At 37.2% G+C, this 27,391-nt stretch overlaps 1 protein-coding gene across 2 annotated transcripts; it reads right to left on the bottom strand.

Moving 5' to 3' along the window:
• Positions 1-1,682: 1,682 nt before the first annotated feature.
• LOC137401666 (tetraspanin-1-like) lies at positions 1,683-27,391 on the bottom strand. 2 transcript variants are annotated; one of them, XM_068088122.1, is made up of 8 exons: positions 27,254-27,391; positions 26,869-26,957; positions 15,959-16,147; positions 9,711-9,807; positions 5,464-5,528; positions 4,028-4,465; positions 2,997-3,080; positions 1,683-2,219 (listed from the first exon to the last, which is right to left on the bottom strand). In XM_068088122.1, the coding sequence occupies exons 2-8, from the start codon at positions 26,941-26,943 to the stop codon at positions 2,148-2,150; spliced, it is 1,020 nt and encodes a 339-aa protein (XP_067944223.1). In that variant the 5' UTR covers positions 26,944-26,957; positions 27,254-27,391; the 3' UTR covers positions 1,683-2,147. The 2 variants fall into 2 exon arrangements, with proteins under 2 accessions (XP_067944223.1, XP_067944222.1); XM_068088121.1 differs by having other exon boundaries at positions 26,869-26,964; positions 27,253-27,382.

Here is a 27,391-nt window from a genome sequence, read left to right as displayed (position 1 = left end):
TTGTGAAAGACTGGTACGAAAGATTGAAGAAAAAGATCTGGCAAAAATGGCGTCGTCGAGGCCAAACACTGCCATCCCTAAAGGGTGGCCAATTAAATTGACTTAAAGATAAACTTACACGACCTATTGTCGATTTTACTAGAAAGTTTCAGTATTTCTCTATCACTTGCGCTTGTTTTGATGTTTGATGGGATCTGACTGCTAGGATGTTTCAAGATTAAAATCGACAAAACTTGATTATAGTTCACATGTTCAGAAAACAAATACGCAAAAAATGATGTGTGGGTGTGCGGTGCCTGTGTAGCGCGCATGTTTGTTAGTACGGGCTAAGTTTTTGAAGTTAAATTTAATGTTTGTTAGTGTTACGAAAGTGTAGCGTACTGCACATGTTGCGGTAAACTCTCTCTTATACTACTGTTAGCCATGACTGTCCGACTTGAAGGTAAGAGCTCCATGCAGTGTGTATACAATGTTACATTTTATTGCTGATTATAACAACTAGATAGGTACTTGGTATTTCTTAGGTAGTAAATTAGAACAATTAAAACATTTTCACAAAATGTTTTTCATTGATATTTTTTGTTCTTTTCTTCAGAGGATGACAACGGATTAATTTGTATTAAACTATTTTGTGAAAAACTGATTTGAAATATGACAGAATTGACGTACAAGCTTGCTTTCAGAATGCATTGAGCTCTTATGTCGAAGTATGACTGTACATATATTTATATCTGCGCTCCAGAATGCACTGTTCCTTCTCTTGTCCATTCGTCTATTATTTAGAGCATTCATTCTACCAATCTATATATATATAATTCTCAAAGTATGTCTGTATGTCGTATATCTGTATGCATTCCGGCTATAGCTATTATTAAAATAACCTAGCTGGGCAACAATGCTGATGCAACATCATTGCCTACCGGCATTTGAAGCTTACTAACTAGCTTAGTGGACTTTTCTATTGGCAATGTTCCAGGCAACTTAGCAATGGCCTGCCACTTGCTGGAGAGTTGCCTGTCAGCAAGTGGTAAGCAAATCTCATAACTTCTCATTGTTTATAAGCTGATTTTTAATACCCAGGCAACGCCAGAAGGCACAGCTAGTAACAATCTAAGTTCAGGCATATGTTACACCATTGGTAATACAATAATTAATACTCCTACAGTAAATCCCTCATTACCTGAGATATTACAACTTGGCAGCATTCAATTATCTGCAGTAAAGTAAAATCCCATTTAATTGGAGTTTATTTTAATTAAACTAGTATGAGTGTTATGTCACTAACAAGGGAAGATATTGCTGGAAGCAGATGAAAACATAGTACGGACAATAGAATCTTTCGTTTGTGGTTTTTTAATGCCCACTCTTTTGAGATGAAATAAGCCTAAAATGATTAAAACTGTTTGTAGTATTTTAATCAGATGCACAGATCAGTTACATAGATCTATGGATCTCAAATCAACACTCCACAATATTGCGACTATGTCTCAAGCTGTGCGAAAAAAAATGATCTGTTGGCAGGACGAGCCAGTTGACTCTCAGGGCTGCTATTGACCTTTGTGCGACCTTCCACTCTGCGCTAAGAAAGTTATATTAATTTAAACACTTTCTGTAGGAACTCGGCTATCTGTGGAGTGTCGCTCATAGCTCTGTCATGCCACCAAAATAAATATTCGCCAGAATATATTTTTAAGGCATTTATTATAATAGCAATGCTACAAATAAACATGACAACATTATAATACAAATATAATCAACTGAGACACAATCCAAAAATATATTTATTGCCACAATTTCTAGAGTGAACAGAAAATTCAGCTATCTGCCAGCAAATACTGTAAATCTCACACCCACCTCAATTTGCATTAAATAGTGCATGCTCCAATGCTAATCCACAAGCAAAATCCCTCAATACTTCGGTGTCTTGAAAAATGGCAATGTTTAAAAATGATCAATTATCTTTTAATAGATGGATATGAAGAAACGATATTGGAAAGAACGATATTGGCTGCTTGTCAACAGGTAAAATTTCTGAGGTTCACATTAGCAAAGAAGAGAGAGCATTTCCAGCAGATGGATTAAACAATATATATGGAAATAGTAACAATAGCAAGTAGGTACTTGGTCACTCGGAAAGAGCACCAACATTAGTATATTTGCTCGTAGTTATTCTTGTTAGTTCTTCGAGCGAGAAGGCATGCCAGGATAGCACCAGCCACCTGCAACATGTGCCACCAGCAGTTGATAAACTGACACCAGTTGGCAATGAGCCACAGACAGCTAATCAGCACAAGAAATCCCAATCAAATTAGCTAAAAGTAAAACACTTGATGGAAGTGGAAATAGTTGCGCGATAATATTAATAATACATAAAATAAATTTTATGATTCGAGAATATGATTATTTATGATTTTTTGATAATTATTATAAGAACTAATTAAATTTGCTAACTATGCGAGTTGATAAACTTTGCTAATTATGTTATATTATATTATTGTATTATATTACAAATTATGATATCGTGTTAACCGATGACTCGAGTTAGTCACTGTTTCCATAGTGCAGATTATGATTATATTAATATAATACTAATATATTAATATCAATATATGATTACATTATTCAGAATCGTGCATACATTGAGCGCGACAAGTGTTTCCATGCGCATTCTCACGTTGCGGATTTATGCAGGCGCTTTACTAAAAAGACAAGGAATTCTAGGCCACAGGTCATGGCAGCGCATTCGGAACTGCTTATAGCGAAATAGGAATGACTGAAGTATAGAAAATGTTTAAAATGGAATAGCTTGAGCTAAATTATACTGCGCATCGCTTGCAAATGGCTTTTTCATCTTTTGAAAGCATGAAACATCCGAGCAAAATATGTGAGTAACAAAACCCGTTTGACTTGCGGGTTTTTCCCATTTCCATCTTGCGAATTAACCGCGCCATGCGTTATGGATCATGAAAGCGCGAATGATTCGACAGATAACTGACCTGTAAGAACACAAAGCCGATACAAACTCCAATGATGGCCGCAAGATATTGAGTGACTTTGTCCACAATCAGTTTCTCACAGCCCTGCAACAACGCAAAACTATGTAGTGTAACTTGGCTAGTGGTGGAATGCATATTCTAGAACCTTCCAGGCGTTGAAATCAGCAGAGTACATCAGCAAATAAACTCCGTTTTGGCATTGAATGACAAGCAGATCAGTTTTAACTAAACTCTAGTCAACAGGAAGATGTGCCACTGGGCAAATGACATGGGCCAAATGACCGAGGGAAGATAATCTAATCTCAACAGGAAAATAAAGATTCTTAGAAAAATTATTTCGTATATTGAAACCTTTGTATGTTGGAACAAATACTCTTTCTTATAATGTTTATTTGTTCATTTGGTTCCAGAGCTCAAAAACAACAACAAACACTGCAAGTAAATGTATATATCATTAAAATAAATGCATTGTGTAAATGTACAAAATTAAACTCTATGTAAAACTTCATATACAACAAATAATAATCAATAAAAGAGTAGGTTTTGTTGTTACTTCACTTTATAGTCAATTTAACGGAAGTGTCGCTACAGTGGAAGTGATTGATAGCAATACATGACACAACTAACTCCGACTTCAGCTAAATTTGATATGCCTTAATTAAATTTATATTTGTTCATTTTTTTGTTCGTAGTTTTATTCCTTGCTTTACAAGATCCTGATAATTTAGGAAATTTTGATTTCGTATGTCAAAAATTTATATGTTGAGATAAATATTTGCGTGATGAGATGCCACGCCCAAAAATGGTCATGTGGAGATGGTTGAGAGTCGAGATTTGACTGAAGTTCTAATCATAGCAGACTGCATAACTGTTTCCATATTATCTTTTTACAAATGGCCACTTTTAATCGAGTAACAATTTCCTTTTCACTGTGTAACAGCTGTCATTAAAAATTCATAATTATTATATACGATCTTACACTAATAGACCACCTGTCTTTGCGTGACATAATTCCTCAGTATAACACTTACTACGAATGGTTCCTCTTCAGTTGTGCTTCGCTTTCTGCGCTTAGGACTGCTTTCTGTAGTAGTAGCAGAACCAACAGTGGTCACCGATGAAGAGCTGGTCACCGGTGAAGAGCTGTTCGCCGATGGAGAGCTACCACCAGTAGAATCCTCTGTCGCATTGCTAGATGCACTTGTGGGTAGAATTGAAGATGTTGTCACATCGGGTATAGTCTGGTTTGTTGTTACAGGAACGATTGAGGTCGCGTTGGTGACGGCATTTGTAGTAATATTTTGACCAGTAGTAGTGACCTCCTCCGTAGTAGTGGTTTCAACGTTATGTGTGGTTGGTACAACGGTTGTGGTGGCTGGAACTTTGTCATTGGCATAGCAGGAAGCAGGGATACTTCGGTTAGCGTGATCAGTCCAATCAGAAGCACTCTTGACTCCGCAGCATTGTAGCTGCGTAAAGACATGTAAGGTAGTTACGGGAATGAAACTTTTTAATCACTTTCACAAATTTAACAAATCAAATTTCAACTAATTGTAAACAAAACTGGAAGATAATAATTTGTACACAGCTGCTACATTTGCGTGTTTGACAGATGTAGTTCACGAGATCCTTTAAGTAAACAAGAAATAAGGGCTTACAGACAACTTTTTTATCTATTGCGACAAAAAAAGGTATTACGCGTGAAATTTCATGAATAAAATTTTTTTTGCAGTTTTTTGTTATTACCATCATTTTACTTATTTACCGTAAATAAGCATATATAATTTTTTTGGGTGCAAAAAAATTGCAGCGCTAAAAAGTCTGTGCGAGAGAGTGCTAGACTGGGCAGTTCGATGTGAGACGTGAACCACCAAACACTGCGTTTGCACCTTATACATTATTATGCCCATGACTCAAATAGCCCTAGAGAAGGCTTAGGCCATGTCAAATAATTCCATATTATTGTAAACAGTGACCTCACCAAAATTCTAATTTAAGCACGTTTATCTTAACTCTTTGGCTACAAAATCTTTTCTTTGTTCGAAATGAATCAATTTATGCCAAAAACCTTTGCTGACGTACACTCGGTATTTTTGCTGTTAAAGCTAGAGTTTCTGTCATAGACCTTCAGTCTTAAGTTTTACATAAAATCGACAGAAAATTCTGCACAAGAATCAATGCATTTAAGAAAATAAAATCTTTGTTTTTAATTTAGTGAAAGCGGCACAATTACTTGCAAATTTCGACGAGTCAGTGCCCAAACAAACAACCCCTGTTTATAGAAACCCTGCTGGAACGGCGATGGCTCATAGAAACAGCCTAGTGTTGAATCCAAGGCATATTTGCCTGCCTCGGGTAAGAAAAGGGTATTAAATGGTAAATCGGAGCAAACCACTCAGGACTGGATGACGGGTTGATCCGATTGCTTCACTCGAACAAGTTAGCAAGAAAAAACTGAGAAACTTACCAGCTTTTGTACTTTGTTCCAACTCTCCATGTTATCCTGACTATGCTCAATTGAATTCATCATACCTTGCAAAATGAATCATAGGTAATTTGTTACATACATGTATATATACCTGGGTAATCATATACAGTCAAACATGGATAACTCGAACTTCACGGGACCGAGAGAAAGTGTTTGAATTATCAGAGCGTTCAAGTTATCAGAGCAATGTCACAAGTCCATGTATTTACTTAATTATTAGTAGATACATGTACATATACAAACTATAATATAAATCAGAAGCACAAATGGCTTGTTTCAAATTAAATGCTTCTAATGTAAAGTTTAAAACGGTTTTATCAAAAAGTATAGAGATTTTTTTATCACTTGAGATTGGTTTGTTGTTTGAGGTGATGTTATTGCCAGGATGTTTTTCAGATTGACATTGGCAAAACTTGATCGTTGTTGAAATGCTCAAAAGAAAAGACATCTTTTTCTTTTGAGCGTTTTACCCACGATCTATTTTGCCGATTTTTCTTGAAGTTTATGCAAAGATTACCTCACTTTACCTTGCTTCCGAAGGGCGATCGCTAATATAATATCGCTAATATAAGCGGATGTTTGGTATAAATCAAATTTCACCAAACCTTCAGAAAAGCCGTTGACAAAAATATTTTGCCGATGGTGGTAATAACGACGCTTATGAATTACGAAAAGTTGAGGTTTACTTCTATGGCTTGGAATAAAGTGATTTTCTAAAGCGATAACAACCGTTTCGGTAGCCGTTAGAAAAAAAACAGTTCGAGTTAACAGTGTTGAGTTCGAGTAATCTATAGCAATTTATCATTACGTGGGAATGTTCGAGCTATCCTTGGGTGAGTTATCCATGTTTCACTGTATTACCATACACTTTTAAATGTTAAAATAGCATAGTATAAAATTTAATGATACGTGGTAACATGTACTAACTAGCCTTAACACATACTAACATATGTTAACACAGATCCACATGTCGTAGTGTGTTAACACATGCTAACATAGATTAATGTTTGGTGGCATGTGTTAACACATACTAACATGTGTTAACATCAATCAATATGTGGTGGTGTGTTAACAAATGCTAACATAAAGTAAAATGCTCAACTGAATATATGTTAACATGTGTAACATTAACATATGCTATCACAAAAGGCAAAGACTCTGTACTAAAAGTTGCATAACTAGACATAACCAGGCACTTTAAGAGTATTTGGATGTCTAGCATATGCTCAAATCTCTAGTCTGCTGTTAAAGCAGAACCCATGGCAATGGTTGGCTGTACCCTTATATCAGTGACCTATCGTATTTCTGATCCAACTAAAATAAGGTTTTCCTTTGCAAAGCTGTCAGATATGGAATCAATAATCAAATATGCCACTTTGTCCATATTGCTGGTGTTAAATAACACCAACAATATGAACACCAAATTATTTACCGATATCTCATTCACCTACTGGGATGGGGACTACATTGACACACCTTTTGTCCCGAAACTGACAACTGTGATCATGCCCTGTTGTACAACCATGTTTTATGTTTGAAGCAACTGCCAAGTGCAATTACTGATATCTTCATGAAGACTTTCCTTGAAGTTGGACACCAAATGTTTTCATCCAGCTTGAAAGTTAAAACTGTACACATTAGCCGAGAACTGTACACATGAGCCGAGAACTGTACACATGAGCCGATAAGTGTACACATGAGCCGATAAGTGTACACATGAGCCGATAAGTGTACACATGAGCCGATAAGTGTACACATGAGCCGAGAAGTGTACACATGAGCCGAGAAGTGTACACATGAGCCGAGAAGTGTACACATGAGCCGAGAAGTGTACACATGAGCCGAGAAGTGTACACATGAGCCGAGAAGTGTACACATGAGGCGAGAAGTGTACACATGAGGCGAGAAGTGTACACATGAGCCGAGAAGTGTACACATGAGCCGAGAAGTGTACACATGAGCCGAGAAGTGTACACATGAGCCGAGAAGTGTACACATGAGCCGAGAAGTGTACACATGAGCCGAGAAGTGTACACATGAGCCGAGAAGTGTACACATGAGCCGAGAAGTGTACACATGAGCCGAGAAGTGTACACACGAGCCGAGAACTGTACACACGAGCCGAGAACTGTACACACGAGCCGAGAACTGTACACACGAGCCGAGAACTGTACACACGAGCCGAGAACTGTACACACGAGCCGAGAACTGTACACACGAGCCGAGAACTGTACACACGAGCCGAGAACTGTACACACGAGCCGAGAACTGTACACACGAGCCGAGAACGGTACACACGAGCCGAGAACGGTACACACGAGCCGAGAACGGTACACACGAGCCGAGAACGGTACACACGAGCCGAGAACGGTACACACGAGCCGAGAACGGTACACATTAGCCGAGAACGGTACACATTAGCCGAAAACCGTACACATTAGCCGAAAACCGTACACATTAGCCAAAAACCGTACACATTAGCCGAAAACCGTACACATTAGCCGAGAACCAATGACAGGATCAAGATGATAATACAGCTCCGCATCTAGGCAATCTTCACAAGCCACCTGGTATGATTTTGGAGAAAACTAATTCAGCTCTAGACATTTACTGATTACTTACATTGTAAAGGTCCGGCCACACGTAACGAATTATTCGTTCAATCTGACCGAATCCACGAATTTCACAGAATTCACAGATCTATTCTGCCGAATATCATAGATTCGTCTGAGCTATGCATGCACACCGAATTCGTTACCGAAACGCGTTTAATTGGCTAACCAATTTTTTTAGCGAGCACGATTCTATTAGCTTTGACAAGTGATATAGTCCAAGACACGTACGACGACACACAATAAAAGTATCACCGCGATATGACTTGATACATACGATGCAACTGCCTATATGCGCTAGAGATAACGACTGTTTTTGCGACGGAGCTTTTGCTGCATAAAAAGAAATTATTATTATTGAAAAAGAAATAATTCATAACTTCTAAAATATCTAAAAAAAATTCTGGATACACGATGAGAAGTTCCTGTCATGGTGAACCAACGAGAGAGAACCAACAATAGCGCATATAGGCAGTTGCATCGTATGTATCAAGTCATATCGCGGTGAAACTTTTATTGTGGGTCGTCGTACGTGTCTTGGACTATATCACTTGTCAAAGCTAATAGAATCGTGCTCGCTAAAAAAATTGGTTAGCCAATTAAACGCGTTTCGGTAACGAATTCGGTGTGCATGCACAGCTCAGACGAATCTATGATATTCGGCAGAATAGATCTGTGAATTCTGTGAAATTTGTGGATTCGGTCAGATTGAACGAATAATTCGTTACGTGTGGCCGGACCTTTAGTCTGGCAATTCTAGCAGTCAGTAATACGATATGATCTGTTTTCAAATGATGATGCCATGTTGATGATTTGGTTTATTAACATCGAAATGAGTTGGCGCCAGGAAAAATGGTCACCCAATGTAACACAACTACTTAACAGGTACACATCGATAAATCGCACCGTTTTCAGATGTGATAGTTATGTGAACCCTATGATCTAATCAATGGCGCTGACATCTGTCTCTCGGTCTCACCACACCGCCAGCAGAAAAGGATACTCCGCCTACAGAAATCTATACTGAGACTTGTGTACAACTGATCATGTATTCTAGCTCACCACACCTCCACCAATCCCATCACAAAATATTTGAACATGTTGCCTTATCCCAAACTTGCTCATGTCTACATTTGTGTTACAGGTTTCTAAATCCTGCGTAAACTATGCCCAGGATATTTGTATTTATTCATCTACACATATAATAAACACTTTTTATTCAATGACAACAACACACTGCTTGCGCCATTTCAGTATGTTTCAGATTAAGAACGTTCTGTTAGTACAGCCTCCAATTCACTATCCCCCCTCTTTCTCAATACTATTAGATTACCAACTTTGAAAACACACAATTTGTTCAACTCACTCAATAATTCCTGATTTCTGTCTTCTCAATTTTTTGTCGACATGTAACGCAAAACATCAAGTTGTTGTTGATCACAAATGACAATAAAAGTTATACATACCTAAATCTATAATACCCTCAGCAGAGGTGTGTTAAGCGTAACGTCAAATATGTGAGTAGACTTGGCCATCTATGATTGTTCACCACATACTACTAGATGGTATGCATAAAGAAGGACCAACACATAAACAAACCGCTCTGATACACACCTTTCTCAAATGCATCCTGTAAGGAGCCTGAATAGACCGCACCAGCAATCCCAGCTGCCAGCTGTGCAATGGCCACTATCCCGATGAAGAATCCATACTACAAACAGACGTATAAACGGTAAGTTAGCTTAGATCAGAATCGTAACATAACAGATATGCTAGGTTATCTTTGATGAAGTCACCTGTTGATGGACTAAAATTTTATAGGTTTTTTGCCCTTGAACGACGGAACCAGACTCGGCATTTCGGACACACCATACTTTTTTCCTTTTTTTATCGATAAACTCAACAAACAGGGGAATCAGACGCGCGCAAGCAGTAAAAGATAAATAATGTACAAAACCACAAATGATATAGGAAATTTGTAAATTATTTCTAATTACATGTATTGGTAACAATGGCCAAAGTTGAATACCGTATATAGATAATTCTAGCCAGTTGCTACCGCAGTAAATACTTGCAAACAGGAAATAGCACGATACAGTAGATAGATATACATAGATAGAAATATATAAATACTATTATCACTACCATTCAAAGCAAACTAGACTATGAAACAAAAATAAAGAATCATAAAATTATGTGTAAAAGTACACTTGTCATTCCCATGCACAGTGAGAGATTGTCATGAGTAATAGTTATATGGAGAATTATCGAGAGTTATTATTGTTAGAGCATCTAAGTGGTGCGATGGTAGTGTATTCGCATTTCCATGTTTATTACCCTGGGTTCGATTCCCGTGCGCGGCAATACAATATCTTTTCTTAATGCTCTTCTCCAATTCAATAAAACTTGAAATTTGTCAGGAGCGAGTAAAAATTGTCATAAAATTTGAACCACTTATTCTAAAAAAAACTATTGGCAAACCAAAATATTCATCATAAAAATTTACATTACCTGATGCCATAAAAAATACCACAAATGTGTTGCAGAATGAGACCGAAAACTTTTTCGGCCATCGTCAAGAAGACCGTGAGCGTGTTCGAGTCGCACAATTTATCGATCTTTAGTTTACGGCATTATTATTACTGATAAAATATAGTATTTTTTATTAACACCATTGTTCAATAATAATCACCTAAAGTCCGTGAATCTGAAACTAGAAAAAAATTCATAGCTGTAATGAGTTAAGCACGAATGGTCATCCGCTAAATACAAATTGCGATAAAAAATGAGATTTTGCAAAGCGAAACTACACTGAGGATGAGTTGTTAAACCATTTTTATTGGCTCAACGCATGCAGATATTGTTTCCTTTTGTTTAACTGCAGATATGACAGAGTCACTTAGTGTTGTAGCGTTGGAGTGCAGGACTATAAAAGGAGTATGCGAGTTCAATTCCCACAGGAGGCATTTTCATTCCTAACGCTCTTGGCATGGCTTTGGACAGACGGACAGACCGAATCTCTTATTATAGTAAAGATTGGAAGATAAAGCTACTTTTTACATAAAACTGTTTTTTTAGTGTGGATTGGCATGATGATGATATTCGATATAAGGGGTTGTGAATTCTCTGTGAAGTAGGAATATAATAGATGGTCAGGTGGATTGGAGATATGATTTGGGTATTTTAGACAGCAAATATCTAAAACCACTTTTGGCTCCTCAGCTTTAAGGGTATTTAGACGGTGGCCGTAACTGTCCATATCAGGTAGCATAACCTTAAAACATAACTTTCGAAACCGTTTCAATTTTCCTTTTTCAGTTATCAATACAAAGATGGGTCAGCTTGGATCATCACAATACAGAATCACCAATATACAGTTCTGGTAAAAGAGTAATGGGCCTTTCTGCTTTACAGCTATCTTTGTGAGCTGAGTTAGAGCATGAGTTGATGGTCTAGTTTTTACAATAATAAAGTCGACATGGCATGAGAACAGTAAATGATATCTATTTGTATGCCCAACAACCTCACACTTTAATTGGATACAATTTATTAAATTATTAATTTAATCAAGCAGTTAACTAAATTAAGTTTATATAACTAATTTAATACAACAGTGCTAGATTAGAGTGGTGTAACACTTTTTATCGCTTCAAATCTTGCATCAAACATATTAGCTACGTATCAAAGGTGTCCTTAGCTCTTTCACTACTGCGCTAAAGTCGATATTCTGACCAAATTAATTCAAACAAATTTTTGAAAAAATTAATATACCGCTAGTATTTAAGCAATGTAATAAGTGTTTTTATCCTTGTATAGTGCACCAGCTAACTTGACACCAAGACCGCTTGTATTCAAATGTCACAATAATAGGTATAACATAACGAATGACGTAAGGAATGGCGTAACCACTAGGTAGGAAACCCCCAGACAGCAATCCATGAGACAGTAATTACTTGTACACAGAATAAGTAATAGTATTACATGCAGTAGCAAGAGTAAATGATATAGGCTTATAAAATAATACATGCACGCATAGGTTACTATATATACATAGACTACAAGCAATATCTTGAGAATCAATACAGATATTGTTTTACTGTAAAATGCATCTTATTCAGAACAAAATTTAGTGAATCACACTCTCGCAAACAAAATTTTTGACGCTTTCTTTGCGTTGACTGAATTTTTTGTTGCCATGACGATGACGATCTGGTTTTCCCAATTTGAAAAAATAAATAGAAATCGAATTGCTGAGCCACAAGATTTTCGATTGGTTGCACGTGATTGGCAAGAAGGTTGTTTCGTTGGAGACAAAATTTGATGGGTGTAGCTAATGTGTAGGCTTCATAATAAAAAGAAAAGTGAAACCTCATTGATATGCCGATTCATGGGCTTACAGTGTGTACTTTTACTAACTCGATAGCCAATACATCGGCTATCGAGTTAAGAGCATACTTTTGCAAGATCAGAATGGTTTGGAGATGTATGATTGAATAATAAAACATTAGTAGTAAAAGAAGTTGGCACTTCTTTGTTTATAGTTTATATCACTTATTCATTATATGTATTGTATGCAAAATATTACTTGAAATAAAGCTAACCAATTAATTTATCAATAATTATATTTTTAATATATTCAATTTAAAAATCAGCAGTGTGAGTTTCTCTTTTGCAAAGTATTTATAGTGATACTTTTCCCACTTTGTTCCATTGTAAATACCATCAACCTTTACCAGGCTTAAAATACTAAATACACCACTTGTAAACATAGCTGACAGATTGAAAAAACCAATTTAATTAAACCTATTCAAATTCATTAAAAAAAACATTTAAAGCAACTTGGTGTTAAAAGTGCAGCAATGCTGATTTTCGGAAATCACGACCTCAATTTTTTTAATAGAACAGACGAATCCCGCTGAAGTGCTATATTAGTAGTTACTATTGGGAATTACGATCAATTCATAAACACAATATTCTCTCATTTACAAGAGCCTTTTCATTGAATGCTTAGCATCAACAACATTTCTTTTCAAGAGCGTGACCTTGTACTAGTGCTGGGCACGAGTACTTCTTGGTCAACGGGTTTAGACCCGCTCCCTTCTGTTCGGGTTTTTCGAGTATCGGGTAGCTAGTAGTGCTAGGCTCGGGTATTTCTTTGCCTACGGGTTTTTCGGGTATCGGGTTTGTTGATATGGATTTTATGTTTAAATTTTCTAAACAGATATATCTTCAAATTTACAAAGCAATTATATTTCTTTTCAATTTATTTATCATTTTTCAGTTTTTATTGACTGACATTCGTACTCGCAGCGTTAACAGGTGGATTGTTAAACAGTCAAGATAGTCTGGGGCTACAGGGCATTTTCGTGTCAACAGGTGGCAAAAGATAGGGTCTATGGTAGCTTAATACTTAAGCATGTTCTATGTACCTCTCTGACTTTTTGTAGATGGTGCTCTAAATATCATAAAAAACTTTACATTATCGGCTTTTTCCGTTAGTAAGGCTTGTTGGCTTAGTAAAACTTGGTTATAATGAATTATGTAATCCATAATAGCTAACTGTGGTAATCAATTTAAACAGAGTTATTAAATGTTCACTGCTACTATCAACGCTGATAGCTGTTTCTAACAAGGCGATAGCGGAAACAGACTAAGAACCTATGTGTTATCGGTGATAGCGAACACACGCCGTATTAAAAATGGCATAGATTTGTTTACGAAGCCGATTTGGCTAATTGCGCAAATAAAATTTGATGTAAGTATTTCTTCTCACCTTTTAATGACAAGTAATCACTGCTTGACTGCAATATTTCTAGTAGGCATAGTAAATAAGGTATGATATATTTTATTCTATCTATTAAATTAAAGACTCGTTAAACCCCATTGTCATGCCTCCTTAGCAAAAATGACACAGAAATGCCCTGTGGTCCCAGACTAAGAGCGCAGGGTGCAATAGACCAAGTTTTTGTTAACACTACCCGACGGATCCGTGTACCAAAACCCGAACTTGAAAGTCAAAACCCGAACCCGAAGGACCAGAATACCCGAAATCTCTATTACCCGATACTCGAGAGAAGATAAACCTGCGAGTTCAACGAGTATTACTACCCGTGCCCAGCACTACCTTGTACCGTTGTTCTTTATACTCCCTCTCAAGGGGCATTGTCAAGACTCAATAATGGCGCATTCATAGGTGCAACTGTTACGCCTTTTTAGACTTAATCAATTGTTTAAATTGGATGAATCTGGTCAACACATTGAAAACACAGCCACCACAAAGAGTCAGTAAAGCACTGTTTGCCTAAATTAAACATTTGAAAAGTTCGAGAAACTGCTAACACCGACGACTAAGCACCTACATGTTTTCATACAAGAAGTATTTCAAAAGGCTAGTTCACACTATATCGCCGTTAGTCCGAGTTATCCTTTCGGAATCCATCGTTGATTAGCTGAACCGTGAGTCGATGGCATCGACAAAGCAACGCGGTCACGTCAGGATGGTTTGCAGCTGTCAAACCTTTCCGATATTTTGCTAAGCACCGACGACCCCCTTTCAAATGTGAACCATTTCGGCGATGGTAAATCGCGGTCGGTGTGATTTATTCATTTCCGTTTATGATCGTCACTGCCGGTCTAGTTTTTGATTCCTTAACGCAAAAACAAAGAGTTTTTTTTGTAAAAATTTAAAAAGAGAACACTACGTAAAGGAGTATTTCCTGATGCCAATGCGGATGGGTTTAGGATATGTGAACATTGTCATCGACGATCACCTAAGTATTGTGGCATCAATGCCGAGATTTGTCGATATAGTGTGAACCAGTCTTGATGAATCGTTTTTAGCCTACATATTAAAATGATGTCCGAAAACTGTCTTTATGTTCAAAATTTCACTACTCTCGTGGTAAAAATTGGAAAGACAAAAAGGGTATTTATTGGAAGCTTGAAAAATTAGTGGTGAGATTGTTTTTCTTTATGGCTGGCATGATTTCAGACTCCTTACCCACATTCCTATGCAGTTTAAGTGAAAAATCTCTCTTACTACCTGAGAGTGTACGACAAGCAATCATTGAAGCCAATGGGTAATCATAAGCTTGGAGTTATCCTTTCCACATTGCATTCAGCAGTACACGAACAAAACAATCGGTATCGATTAGAATATGACCCGAGGGTAACGACAAAACAACATGTTTACATTAAGCAAACGCACCTTCACTATGGCAAGTGATCAGCCATTACAGCCGCTAATAGACAGCTACCGGAGACTAACTGTTAGACTATATTATGTTAATAATGCAATAGAGGTATGCGCTGTCAACAGAAGTATACGCTGTCAATGAGGCATCTGTGACGACATCCTCCAGTCCATGGTATATCCTCAATCAGTGCATAAGCTTCCAGTATTTTTCATCAGTTACAAGTGTACACAACTCCAATCTGATCACTATATCTATGTGTACAGCCTATTTGTGGGAACTCAAAAGTGCATTAAAAGTTTAATTAGTGTATCCTCCATTATGTGGTTTCATTTTTAAAAGCAAGATTAAAACCCTGCAGCTGCAACTCCCAACACGAGTGCGGACACAATTTTTAAAATGGAAATGCACTTTAATGAAAATATACGAGCAAATACAGACAAATAGATCGACTCTTATGTGGTTAGCTTTGTCGGGAAACTACATGGCTACTGTTTTATGTTAAAAAGCACGTAACATAACATGGTCTCTTTTATAACATTTGTTAAGGCAGTTTCCAATGATATGCAGGTACTACTGAACACATGTGTCAGCCATAAACTATATTTATCCACAGGTATATATAGTACGTAATCACACGTGGGTGTCTGATGCAAACAAGTGAGTTACCAAGTAAAGAAGGGCGACAGCGCTCTTGGCTGTGCAGTAGAATCCAGCGATCGCAACGAGAAGGATGACAACTCCAACAGCGATCATGGCATAGGACGAGTTATCATAGTAGAGCCCAGACAGCTTCATGTAGTCCTGAAGTTCAATCTGTGTCCATATTCCTATGGCCAGTATGCACACGCCCAGTATCTGTAACAGAAATAGCCTGAGGATTGCAATAGCTTACCACCGAAGGCAGCAACAGTGATGGGGTAGTTGCACGACTTGCGATATTTCAGCCAGCCAAATTTGCCATGAGTTCCCATACAAACAGAAGAGTGATTTTAGTGTCTAAACTACGATTGCAAGGAGACGGAGTGAAGATAGCATAGGTTTGGGATAGATCATTCAAACTGGCTGGGAGATTTGCTATCTTCGAAAAATGGTATAAATCTGGCTGTTTCCTGTTCTATTTACACAAAATTTAAACAAACACCATTTATAAAATTTAGTTAGTGTTTACACAAAATCTTTTGTGTAAACAAAAAAATTTCGCAACTCAATTTTTTGTGTTTCTTCAGTCAGTGTAATCAGTAGATAAATAGAAAAAATGGCAATAGTTAATATATATTCTCAGATTCTAGGTTAAGTTATGCCTGAACAGACTAAACAGAATATGGATGATGCTGTTTGGATTTTTTGATAATGGCTAACATGCATTTACGGGCTTATCAACATGTGCTGTGTTTACTTCTTAATCCAGGCAGTTTTTTCATTATATAATTTTCCTTATTTTATTGGCAATCGGCCAAAGGTATAAAACTAACTACTACAGACAGATTCCAGTCCATTCTGCAAAAATTTTAACGATGCACCCAGACTATTGGTGACCTTCAAACAGGGCTAGAGAATTAATCGATGGGGTTAGCGAACTGATACAAATCTTTAAGGCTGGTTCACACTATATCGCCGTTAGTCAGCGATTTCCTTTCGCGGTTCGTCGTCGATTATGTGAACCGCGAATCGATGGCATCGTCGAAACAATGTGGACATGTCGGGAAAGTTTGCAGCTGTCAAACTTTCCTGCTATTTCACTGAGCATCAACGACCGCCTTTCAAATGTGAACTACATGTATTTTGGCGATGGTAATTCGCGGTCGCGGATAACGTAATTTATTCATATCCGTTTATGATAGTCGCTGCGGGACTAGTATTCCGATTCCAGCACGCAAAAACAAAGAAAGTTCTTTGCGAAAAATTAAAAAGACAAATGAGAACGCTACATCACAGAGTATTTCCTGATGCAAACACGGATGGGTTTTGTGATAGTGCGAAAATTGTTATCATCGACGATCACTGACGTATTGTGGCATCAATGCGGAGATACAGGCGATATAGTGGGAACCAGCCTTTAGAACCCGCTACAGGCCTTCAATTAATGTCAATACACTATGATGCAATATAGCATGGCATGTCCTTGATGATAAGGCTCAGTAACTGGAAGGTTAGGGTTACCCTCAGACCCCTGCACATGTTTGCTAAGTTATTGTTGAAATGGGCGTCAGTAAACAGATCCACACTTAATAAACTATAACACAGACACAGTAAGGGATTAGCTTGAGAAGTCAGCTTATCTTTTCTTGATCATTATGTGGCATTTAGGGAGCTTTCATATAAAATATAAAAAATATCGATCGTCACAGTGTACATAATGTTACTCTGTCCCATGGACAGAGTGAGACTCAAGAGCAAGTGCTTCATGTTTAGTTTGTGAGTCAGCTACTTACTACCGCTATTGACACTTTGAAGCCTGAGCTCGCGAGATAATTTAGGAAATTGTTTGCCTACATGATCATACGCCGAGTAAACTCGGTGATCATTAGAACATTGTATTAAAAAAACTCATCACTAATAACTGAGCGCTTATATGTTGTTATCGCAGAACCCCCTACGACACCAATCTTGCACCCCCTTGTTTAGAATGAAACAAAAAGGGCTCGAAACAATAAAAAACAGACATATTTGGCATGTATATGAAAACAATACATACTGTATGTTATTTGAAAGTCATTTTAAGAAGAGTTTGATGTTTGCACACAGCAGAAACATCAAAAACAGCTCACTTTATAATCAGACTTTTTCCTCCCTCTTTTCTACTATTATCTGATGTAAATGTGGCTCCTTATAAGCAAGCGAAATACGCAGATCATTTTCAGGATCGATGGTGTTACAGTATTTATTTTTGATAAATAAAAGAGATAAAAATCTGGATTCACATATGCACGTTGTTCTGACCCCAAATACACGTTCTTCGTCTTCACAATTGATTCTTGCACCACTATGAATATCAGCACCCGCTAGGATTACAGCATTCCTAATCGGTGGCGAATGTCGTATGAAGGAGAGTTAACCCATTAGAAACCTCAAAACACGGGACAAATCCTTCCAAGTCACGAGTTTGCTAACCATCACAACTTGCCGCGAACCTCAACGCGCAAGGGAAGGCAAGCGTGTCACGTTCAAATTTAGTTAGTCGTCTTGTCAGGCTCATTCAAGCTCATGACAAAAGAATCACGAAATTGATTTCCTGCAATAATTGGGAACAGCTAGTGACATATGAAGCCATTCAGCTACACAAGCGCCATAGGCCTAGTCACTAGCTGAATCAGATAAACTTGATAAACTCATATCATTGCTATGCCCTGAACTAGTACTTCAAATGTCTAGTATGCGGGCCGTTCAAGGTTTATGGCAAAACTCCGTGACAAAGGAAGTGAGCAATGCTATGAACACGCAGCAAATATGATCAACTTGCTTACATGATTAGACACCAAAAAGTACCACATCAACTAATACAAATCATAACATTATTATCAAAACTATTACTGAATCGGAAAGGATCTGAGCATGATATGGCTTATTACAAGCCATATACATGTATATGACTTGAGTATGTCTATGTGTGTGTATATGAACCGAGCAAATGAAAATGTATATGGTTTGACCATATCTGTACAGATTGTCATCTTCGAGCATTAAAAATGAAATGTTCACAATTTAAACTACCCAATCATTCAAAAAAAATTTCAACTGCTTGGTCTACATATTAGATATCAGGTCAAAATGAGGACTAATTTAATATATAATTTATGGCTATTAACTAAACTCACAATGAGTAATGATATTGTAAAGGGTAATTAGTTTTCCAACAAAGAGTCCAGTTTATTTCGCACACCATTGTAGTTGGTTAATTAATGAAGTTAATTATGTTTTTTGGAAGAAGTTAGACTCAAGATATCCGACCTAAGTAATAGCAAGATTAAAGTTTAAACATGGTCGCTTCCAAAGGATACGGATTTATGTAGTACATAAAATTTAAGTTTGGCATCCACAGGATGCGATAATGCGATACAAAAGGCATTGTCAAACATCAGTTCTATTGTCAGTTTACAGTAAATGGTCTGCAAAGCATGCTGGGAAGCAGCAAACCATGAGCATAGCCTGCTGCCCTTAAAGTTAATATAGATCGGGTTCTATCAAGGCACTTTTTTCATCCTTTTTTCTTCGTACACTTTTTATTGATTTGATTTTTAAAACAAATTTTATCTTGAACGGCACATTATTTTAGAGCAGATGAGACTTCGTTGTAAGTCAACCTGGCGCTTTTCGGGGTAAAAACAAAAACTGCTTGCTGATGATCGGCTAGCCTATTATAAAAAAGTGGCAGGGGCACTCTTAACACTCTCTAGTGTATGTCTTCTAGCATTTGCTGCTGTCAGCTGTATCATCAGCGCTGACTCGTCAGCGTACTCGCTGGGGAACTCTCTAGAGTTTCAACCTATGAATCTCTTCAGAGTAAAAGCCTTGAAAGGAGCTAAACAAAGGCTACACAGCGAAACAAAGGCTACGCAGCAAAACAAAGGTTACACAGCAAAAAATGGCTACACAGCAAAAAATGGCTACACAGCAGAACAAACACTACACAGCAGAACAATGGCTAAACAGCAGAACAAAGGCTGTAGTTGAAAGTATGAACAGAAGCATTGTAACAAAGCTAGGAACAAAATTATCAACACACAGACTTGGTCACTGGGCATTCAATGTAATTTTTGTTCGACATTCAATGGGTTTCCATTGCGCGGATGATACGGAATTGGAATTGTGTTCACGCGAAGTTATGGTATGACAATTGTTTCATTGGGCATTCGCATGTTGCGGATTAACGCAGGCGCTCTGTTAAAAAAGCTTAGGAATGGAATAGAGGCACACTCATGGCTCCTCAAATAATGACTGTAATGTAGAGAATGTCTAAAATATATTAGCTAGAGCGACATTTTCTTGAAATCATTTGGTAGAAATTTGTGAGTAACAAAACTCGCTTATGAAGTTTTGCTGTTTCCATCTTGCGGATGAAAACAATGGATTAACCATGGATTAACTATGGACTAACCGTGTCATGAAAACGTGTTTACGACAATTCAAGTAGTGGAAAAGTTAAGTCGCCCCACAACTAGTAAGGAAATGTTTACAACAGCGAAACTGAAGCAGGTTACATCATTTGCCAACTTTTGAATAACCCATTGACCTAGAAGATAATGAGACCAAACAAGACGTCCATTTCCGACATGGGCAAAAATGAATCACTCCGATATAAACGAGGTATAGCACCCAGACTATAACCAAGGCAGTTCACGCCTTATCTGGAGAGAAATTATGCCACAACAAATCACGTTACAATGATGAGGATGATAACGTGTCACAGTATCAGCCATCTAAGCGACTATCATGAACATAAAATGTCTAAAAGAGGAAAGATAACAGTTCAGAGTACTCTTGGGAAAAGGCCAAAACACTCGCGAGCATTGCCATGTCACCGATAAGCTAATGTTAGAGCTCAACTAGCTGTGGAATCAAGCTGAGAAGTTCATGTCACACGTGCCTGATCCTGATTCATTAGGCTCGCTTTAAATCAAACACCTTGACAGCTAAAGGCTGATTCACACTGTATCGCCGTATTTCAGCGTTGATGCCACAATACTTCGGTGATCGTCGATAATAACAATGTTCATACTATCACAAACCCATCCGCGTTTGCATCAGGAAATACTCTGACATTTAACTTTCTAAATTTTCGCGAAAAAACCTATTTTTTTTCGGGTACTGGAAACAAAAACTAGTCCCGCAGCGACTATCATGAACGGATATAGAAAAATCACTTTATCCACGACCGCGAATTACCATCGCGGAAATGGTTCACATTTGAAAGGCGGTCGTCGATGCTCGGCGAAATATCGGGAAAGTTTGACAGCTGCAAACTTTTACCTAATCGACGATGAACGCCGAAAGGGAACCGCTGACAAACGGCGATATAGTGTGACCCGGCCTTAAAACGGAGGCCATATGTTCGGTCAGCAATAAAATGACTTTTCCTTGATTTCCGCACAGTTAAAATCACAAATGTCACTCTTGTAGGTCTAAAGGCTAGTTCGCACTATATCGCCGAATGTCGACATTGTCCGTCCATTCAGCGATTATTTCTTGACAATGTGTAACGTGAACCAATGGTATCAGACATGGAAAATATGCAGCGCTCTGTAAAACTTCCCCGATAGCTCGCCAACTATCTCTGACGGCCTGTGCGATGTGTACCATTTTAGCGGCAGTGAATGTTCGTAATGAATGGCTTGATCTATAACAGTTGACAGTCTATCCATGACAGTTGCTGCGGCGTTAGCATTTCATCCTAACCGTGGCAGCATTGTATAACGAGAATGGCTATGCTGCCGTCTATTCGCTGATGTAACAGTGGATCGGTTTGTGATAGTGTGAACACAGTTATCCCAGACGATCACCGAAGTTTGGCTTGATTGGCGATGAAATATGGCGATATAGAGTGAACCGTCTTAAGACAGAAGCCAAACATGTTCGTACACACACAAAACCCACCTGAAATCACAAATGACAGACTTTGATAGGTCAAATCGGCTCGCAAGAACTCGCGGACAACAAGTGGACCAGATGGTCTACTGTGAAAATTCAAAAGACAAGCCTCAGCATACAAAGTGCATCTGTACGATATTTGCTGTGAAACTGCAGAACGGTCGAGCAAGTATTCTATGAAGAACACATTGCATTTTGTTTGATTATTTCAAAGTACACAAAACAATTAAGAACACTTGAAGTAATAACATATAGCATTAAAACAAACACATTACATTTGTAAAAAAGAACGATGTTCAACATGAAATTTATATATAAAAGCCAAATTAATAAAAGAATAATCACTAAAAAATAGTTTATCAAATACTTCATTTGAGACACGTGAACAAATGTACGGACTTGGCAATCCTTAAAGGTTGACTTGCAACAAAATTCACTTTACAGTTATTTGGTATCAAAAGATTCACCATGTCTTATTCTGCTGTGTTTTAGGTGCAAAATATGTGGAAATGTTATTACAAGCTCTCAAAAGCTTAAAAACGAACAGTTACTTGCAGCCATCACGAAAACGCCGTAGTTTGGAATCTCTTTATTTCGATGACGTACTCAAACATTGTGGTTATTGTGTTGACACGTGATGTTATCTTATCACGTGAATTAAAAGGCCACTAAAAGGCTCAATATAAAACGTCTCGTAGCACTAGTTTATGGCAAACACTTCGGATTCTACCAGAAAGCCCGTATCAAATATAGATGCTCGCCACTTTACAGTTTCGTTTCAGCTTGGTCTAATCATCTAGTCGTAATCTGATCAAGTGACCCATACTTCTACCTATACCCATACGATTTTAATTCATTTCAGTGTCGGCATCGCAAAGCAAAGATTTTGTATAGAGGGGTGTAAAAACCCATAGTAATTGTCTAATGCAAACACCTGGACTCGTAAAAATCAACAACATTTTATATACATATTAAAAAAGTATATAAAATGTTGATGATTAATATGTGCCGTACATATTAAAAATTAGTAATAAAATAATATAATAATTTTAGTAACTATGGTTACCTACAGTAACTTCAGTGCATTCAGTGATTATGATCTGCGATAAGATGTAATATTACAATGTACTACGTGCAGTACGTAAGTCCTTCCATTTCCGCTTACTAAACACATACTTGAAGTTGAGTTTTATTATGCATTTTTTGTAATTTTCTGAGCTTCAGTTTTTTCATCGCAAACTTTTTATCCCTTATCTGTTTCCGGTTTTGTTTTCACAATAACTGATAACGAATAACGTCGAACTGAGCGAGATCGAGCATCGTATCTCTTTCATTCGTTGTAAGATTTATTTCGGTAAATAACATTCGGGCATAGTTGCTACTCCAACGTAATCAGCACACCGACTGTCAAATTTGAATTTTGAGATCAATTTCTGTTGATTTTGTATGGAGAGGGTGAAAAATCAGTGTGTTTCACATGGCAAGACAGAAAAATCAGATAACAGGGTCATCACAACCCCAGGGCGCACTGCATATATAAATCTGTTTGTCTTTTTGTTAAACCCTGTATCCAGATATAGCAATTAAAACCTAGCAAAGAAAAACCCGCACGACACTGGATTCGATCTCATGACTTCCAGATCTAGAGGCAGCAAACTTACCCATTAAGCTACACAGAATACAATAAATTCATTGAGTAAATAGTCATACTTTGGTTAAGATATTCACGCAAGTGGTTACTTGGGGTTAAAAACTAGCGCTGTTGACCGTTACGCTTAATGATTGTTAAGCTGACCCGGAAACGCGGGTAATGTTTCAGTAAAGATTTTAGTAAAGATCTAGCTTTCTAAGTTACTCAAATTAACTAGGTAATTATTCTATTACCAAACTCGATAACGAAATGCCCGGCAATGCACATGCATTTCGGTTAGTCATGTAATATTTGTTAGAACGCTTCTCCTCTGGCTGAGGGGACTTCCCCATTTTCTGAATTTTTGAATGGGAATGGAAAATCATTCAAAAACCTCTGACATGTAACTATATAATCAGTGTTAGGTGTATTGAGAAATTTCTCTTCAAAATATGCAGTCAACACCAAAGCTTTAAGCTTCAATGCACGCATTGTTACATTGAAATAATGGCCCTTATAAAACTTGGGCCATTATTAAATCCATGAAGCATTTAATAAGTACTTCCCAAACACTTTAAACCATAACTGTCACGAACAACTTTCATCGTATTTACTAGGTAAATCAGACACGCTGATTCCGATTTTGTACTTAAAATAAAGATTAGTCCGCTAACTTTCAGAGTAATGAAGGCTTTTTTACAGCGTTTTAATATCGGTCTCGAAAACAACACGCTCGGCATAACAAGCTCCACCCATAAATACATGACGTAATCTAGCTTTTTAGGAATAGAAGTTACGTGGGGATGTTTAGACCGATTTAGAATAATCGAGATGGGTGTTTTAAAATCCATTAATATCTAAATTCAGCCTTAAAATTAATATCAGTCTTTTCTGAAAGGTAGATAAGCTATTTAGCATTGCATATTTAAAAAAGCGCGATAACAACGCTAGCTTGTGATAAAACCGCGCTTTTGGAGCTTATTTTTCTCGGCTTTCAGCCCATGTAAACGTCATGTAACAAACTACGAGCAATTTTAAATAGTTTATATACCTTTCATAAAAACTGAAAATATTTTACAGGCTGGATTTAGATAATAATGGGTTTTAAGACACCCATGTATATTATTCTAAATCGAACTAAACATTTTTAACTTCCGTTCCTGAAAAAGCTAGGTTTCGTCACATATTTATGGGCGGAGCTTGTAATGCCAGTTGTGTTGTTTTCGAAACGGATATTGAAACGCTTTAAAAAAGCCTAAATGACTTAAGGTTAGTGGACTAATCTTTATTTTGAGTAAAAAATCGGAATCAGCGTGTCTGATTTACCTAGTAAATACGATAAAAGTTGTTCATGACAGTTATGGTTTAAATTTATGTCAGTGTTTTCACTGACATAAATTTGAAATGAAACCAATCACAGTGTTGGCTACAAGTCCTGACTCAATTCAATGAGACAAGAGCATCAACTGTAACAGACTGGCTGTGGTAGCCCTAAATCATATCCACTTGTGACTTTAATGGCTAAGAGGGAAGACACCAGACAATAATCAATTAGCATATTCATGAAGGATTTTAAAACACCTCAACATTCTTATCTACAATTATCCTAATCACTGCTGTAGATCTTAAAATGCTTGACAAGAGCTATAAATTATGGCACCCTCACTTCACAACCCTTTCCAGAAGCAAACATAATGTGGTCTTCAGGCTTTTAAGCTTGAATTATATCTAGATGCTATCTTCTACTACTGGCACAAGTCTGTTAATATCTAGCCATTACGGGCTTACGAATATGGCGGATACAGTAATAGAATACAAACTTACTAGTATATGGTTTACAGAAGACCTCTCATGAGTGCACCAGTTTGTATTTTAATGCTACTTCAATTCGTTCTGAACACCTCAGGATACATCCTCCTTTAGCTCGTTCACAACCATCATGAGTATAGGCCTACTCGCTTTTTTATACGTTTCTAGGATATCAACACGGGTTATAACGCCTTAGAACTTTAGCCATTCTATATATTGTCATTTGTAAGTTATAAAAGAAAAATTTGATTGGTTATGTAAAAGCAAATCGGGCTAATCCGTAAAAATCAAAACTTTTTCTTGATGATATCTTCTGCAAAAGTTATAATCAAGATACTAAACCTATGTGGACATCAACAAAAACTAGAAAACATGGCGATTTTAAACTTGATTGATTGCGATGAATTTTCTGTTAAATCTATAAGCGACAATGCAGAATCATAAGAGTGAAGACAGTGAAGGACTGCATAAACCAAGTTTTTTATTAATTAAATTTATTGTTAACATTTAATTCCGAGGATTTGAATTGTTATAATAAAAAATTCACTTTCTAGGGATTGAGTCACAGCAATGATATACAGCCCCGACGGTGGGGCTGTATATCATTGGTCACGGTTTAAAGTCCGAACCTCGACTGGTTTGAAACTCGACGAGTTTGTATATTGACAATGGTTGGTCCAATCTCGACAGCAGTTTTGCTATTTCACCATCTACTATTTTCATAGTAAATGAGCGATTCATATGTAAAAGATTTATTTGCGCAAAAATATCTTGTGATCCATTTGATGCAGCACACCCCAGCTTATGCAGGCCTAACAATATTTTGCCCAACCTAAATATAGAACGAATGCTAAAACAATAACAATCATAAATATGTTTGACTGTTATGCTAGCATGATGTTTTATTTGAAATCTAAACTTCAGTGAGTAGCTTTGATTTTTATTTTTTGAAGTGAGGATAGAACTGCAAAAAGACATTTATTATTTGTTGAAGATTAAATTATTGTAAAACTGCATCAGCCTTTGTCGATGTTCGGACCAACCTTTGTCTAGATTCGGACCAACCTTTGTTGAGATTGGGACTTGTCTAGGTTCGCACTTGTCGATGTTGGGACTGTTTCCCTTGGTCGCAGGTAGCCAGGATAAATTGCATGAAAATTAGTCAGTTTCGAATGAGTTGTTTCACAAGCAGTGAGATCAATAAGCCATCACACACTAACCACTGAAATCTGGCCAAGAACTTGTTGATTGAAAAACATCAATTACTGAAAGTATGGCATGCTGCCCAGTTATACTTGTTACATGGGAAATGCGCTCAACCCAATCATAATTAGCAAATAGGATTGTTTTACATGTTAAACAAATCATCAAGGTAAGCTAACTCTATTGTCGGCAGTAGCAGCAGCAACAAACAACACTGACTTGACTGAACATGAAACTTAGCCATCACCTTCTCATCCCAAAACCTTGAGCTAGATCACAATATCAACAGTTATAAAAACCACCCCATAAAAAAGTTATAATTCCATCATAACATGCGGTAATTACTTACTAAATATACAAAGTTGAACATGTGAAGCAGAATCTTGATACATTTCATTGCTGCAGATGTTTTCTGAGAAGGCATGGTGTCGCTTGGTCGCTTGGTCTAAAAATATAACAAAGATGAGGCAAAGCCACTACTGGTAATCCATAAAATCCTTAGCGCTCGTTAATAACAGCTTGGTGGTCTAATTAACACCAAGCTGTTTAAAAAAAGATAAATAATCGAACAAAAAGACTAAGTAGATCAGTTTATAGATAAGTAAAAATTGACAATACTTTCAATACATATAAACCGTCTATCAGTATGTATCATACAAAGCATATCTTACGAGGTGCTACAAGTTTACAGAATATGGTTGAGCAAGCAGCATAAAGACTATCAAAAACAAACCTGATGCACTGATCGTTACTACAAATTGTCTCCGAGACGGCTATTATTTAGAGATATTTTATTTTGGCGCAAAAGACGTTGCTAGTAATACTCTTAATCCAGCAGCTGTTCGCTATGATGCGTTGGCTTCTGACTATTA

Source organism: Watersipora subatra, chromosome 8 (assembly GCF_963576615.1).
Source record: "Watersipora subatra chromosome 8, tzWatSuba1.1, whole genome shotgun sequence".
Classification (NCBI taxonomy): domain Eukaryota; kingdom Metazoa; phylum Bryozoa; class Gymnolaemata; order Cheilostomatida; family Watersiporidae; genus Watersipora; species Watersipora subatra.
The sequence above is the reverse complement of the archived record's forward strand: the minus strand, read 5'-3'. Positions and strand labels throughout refer to the sequence as shown.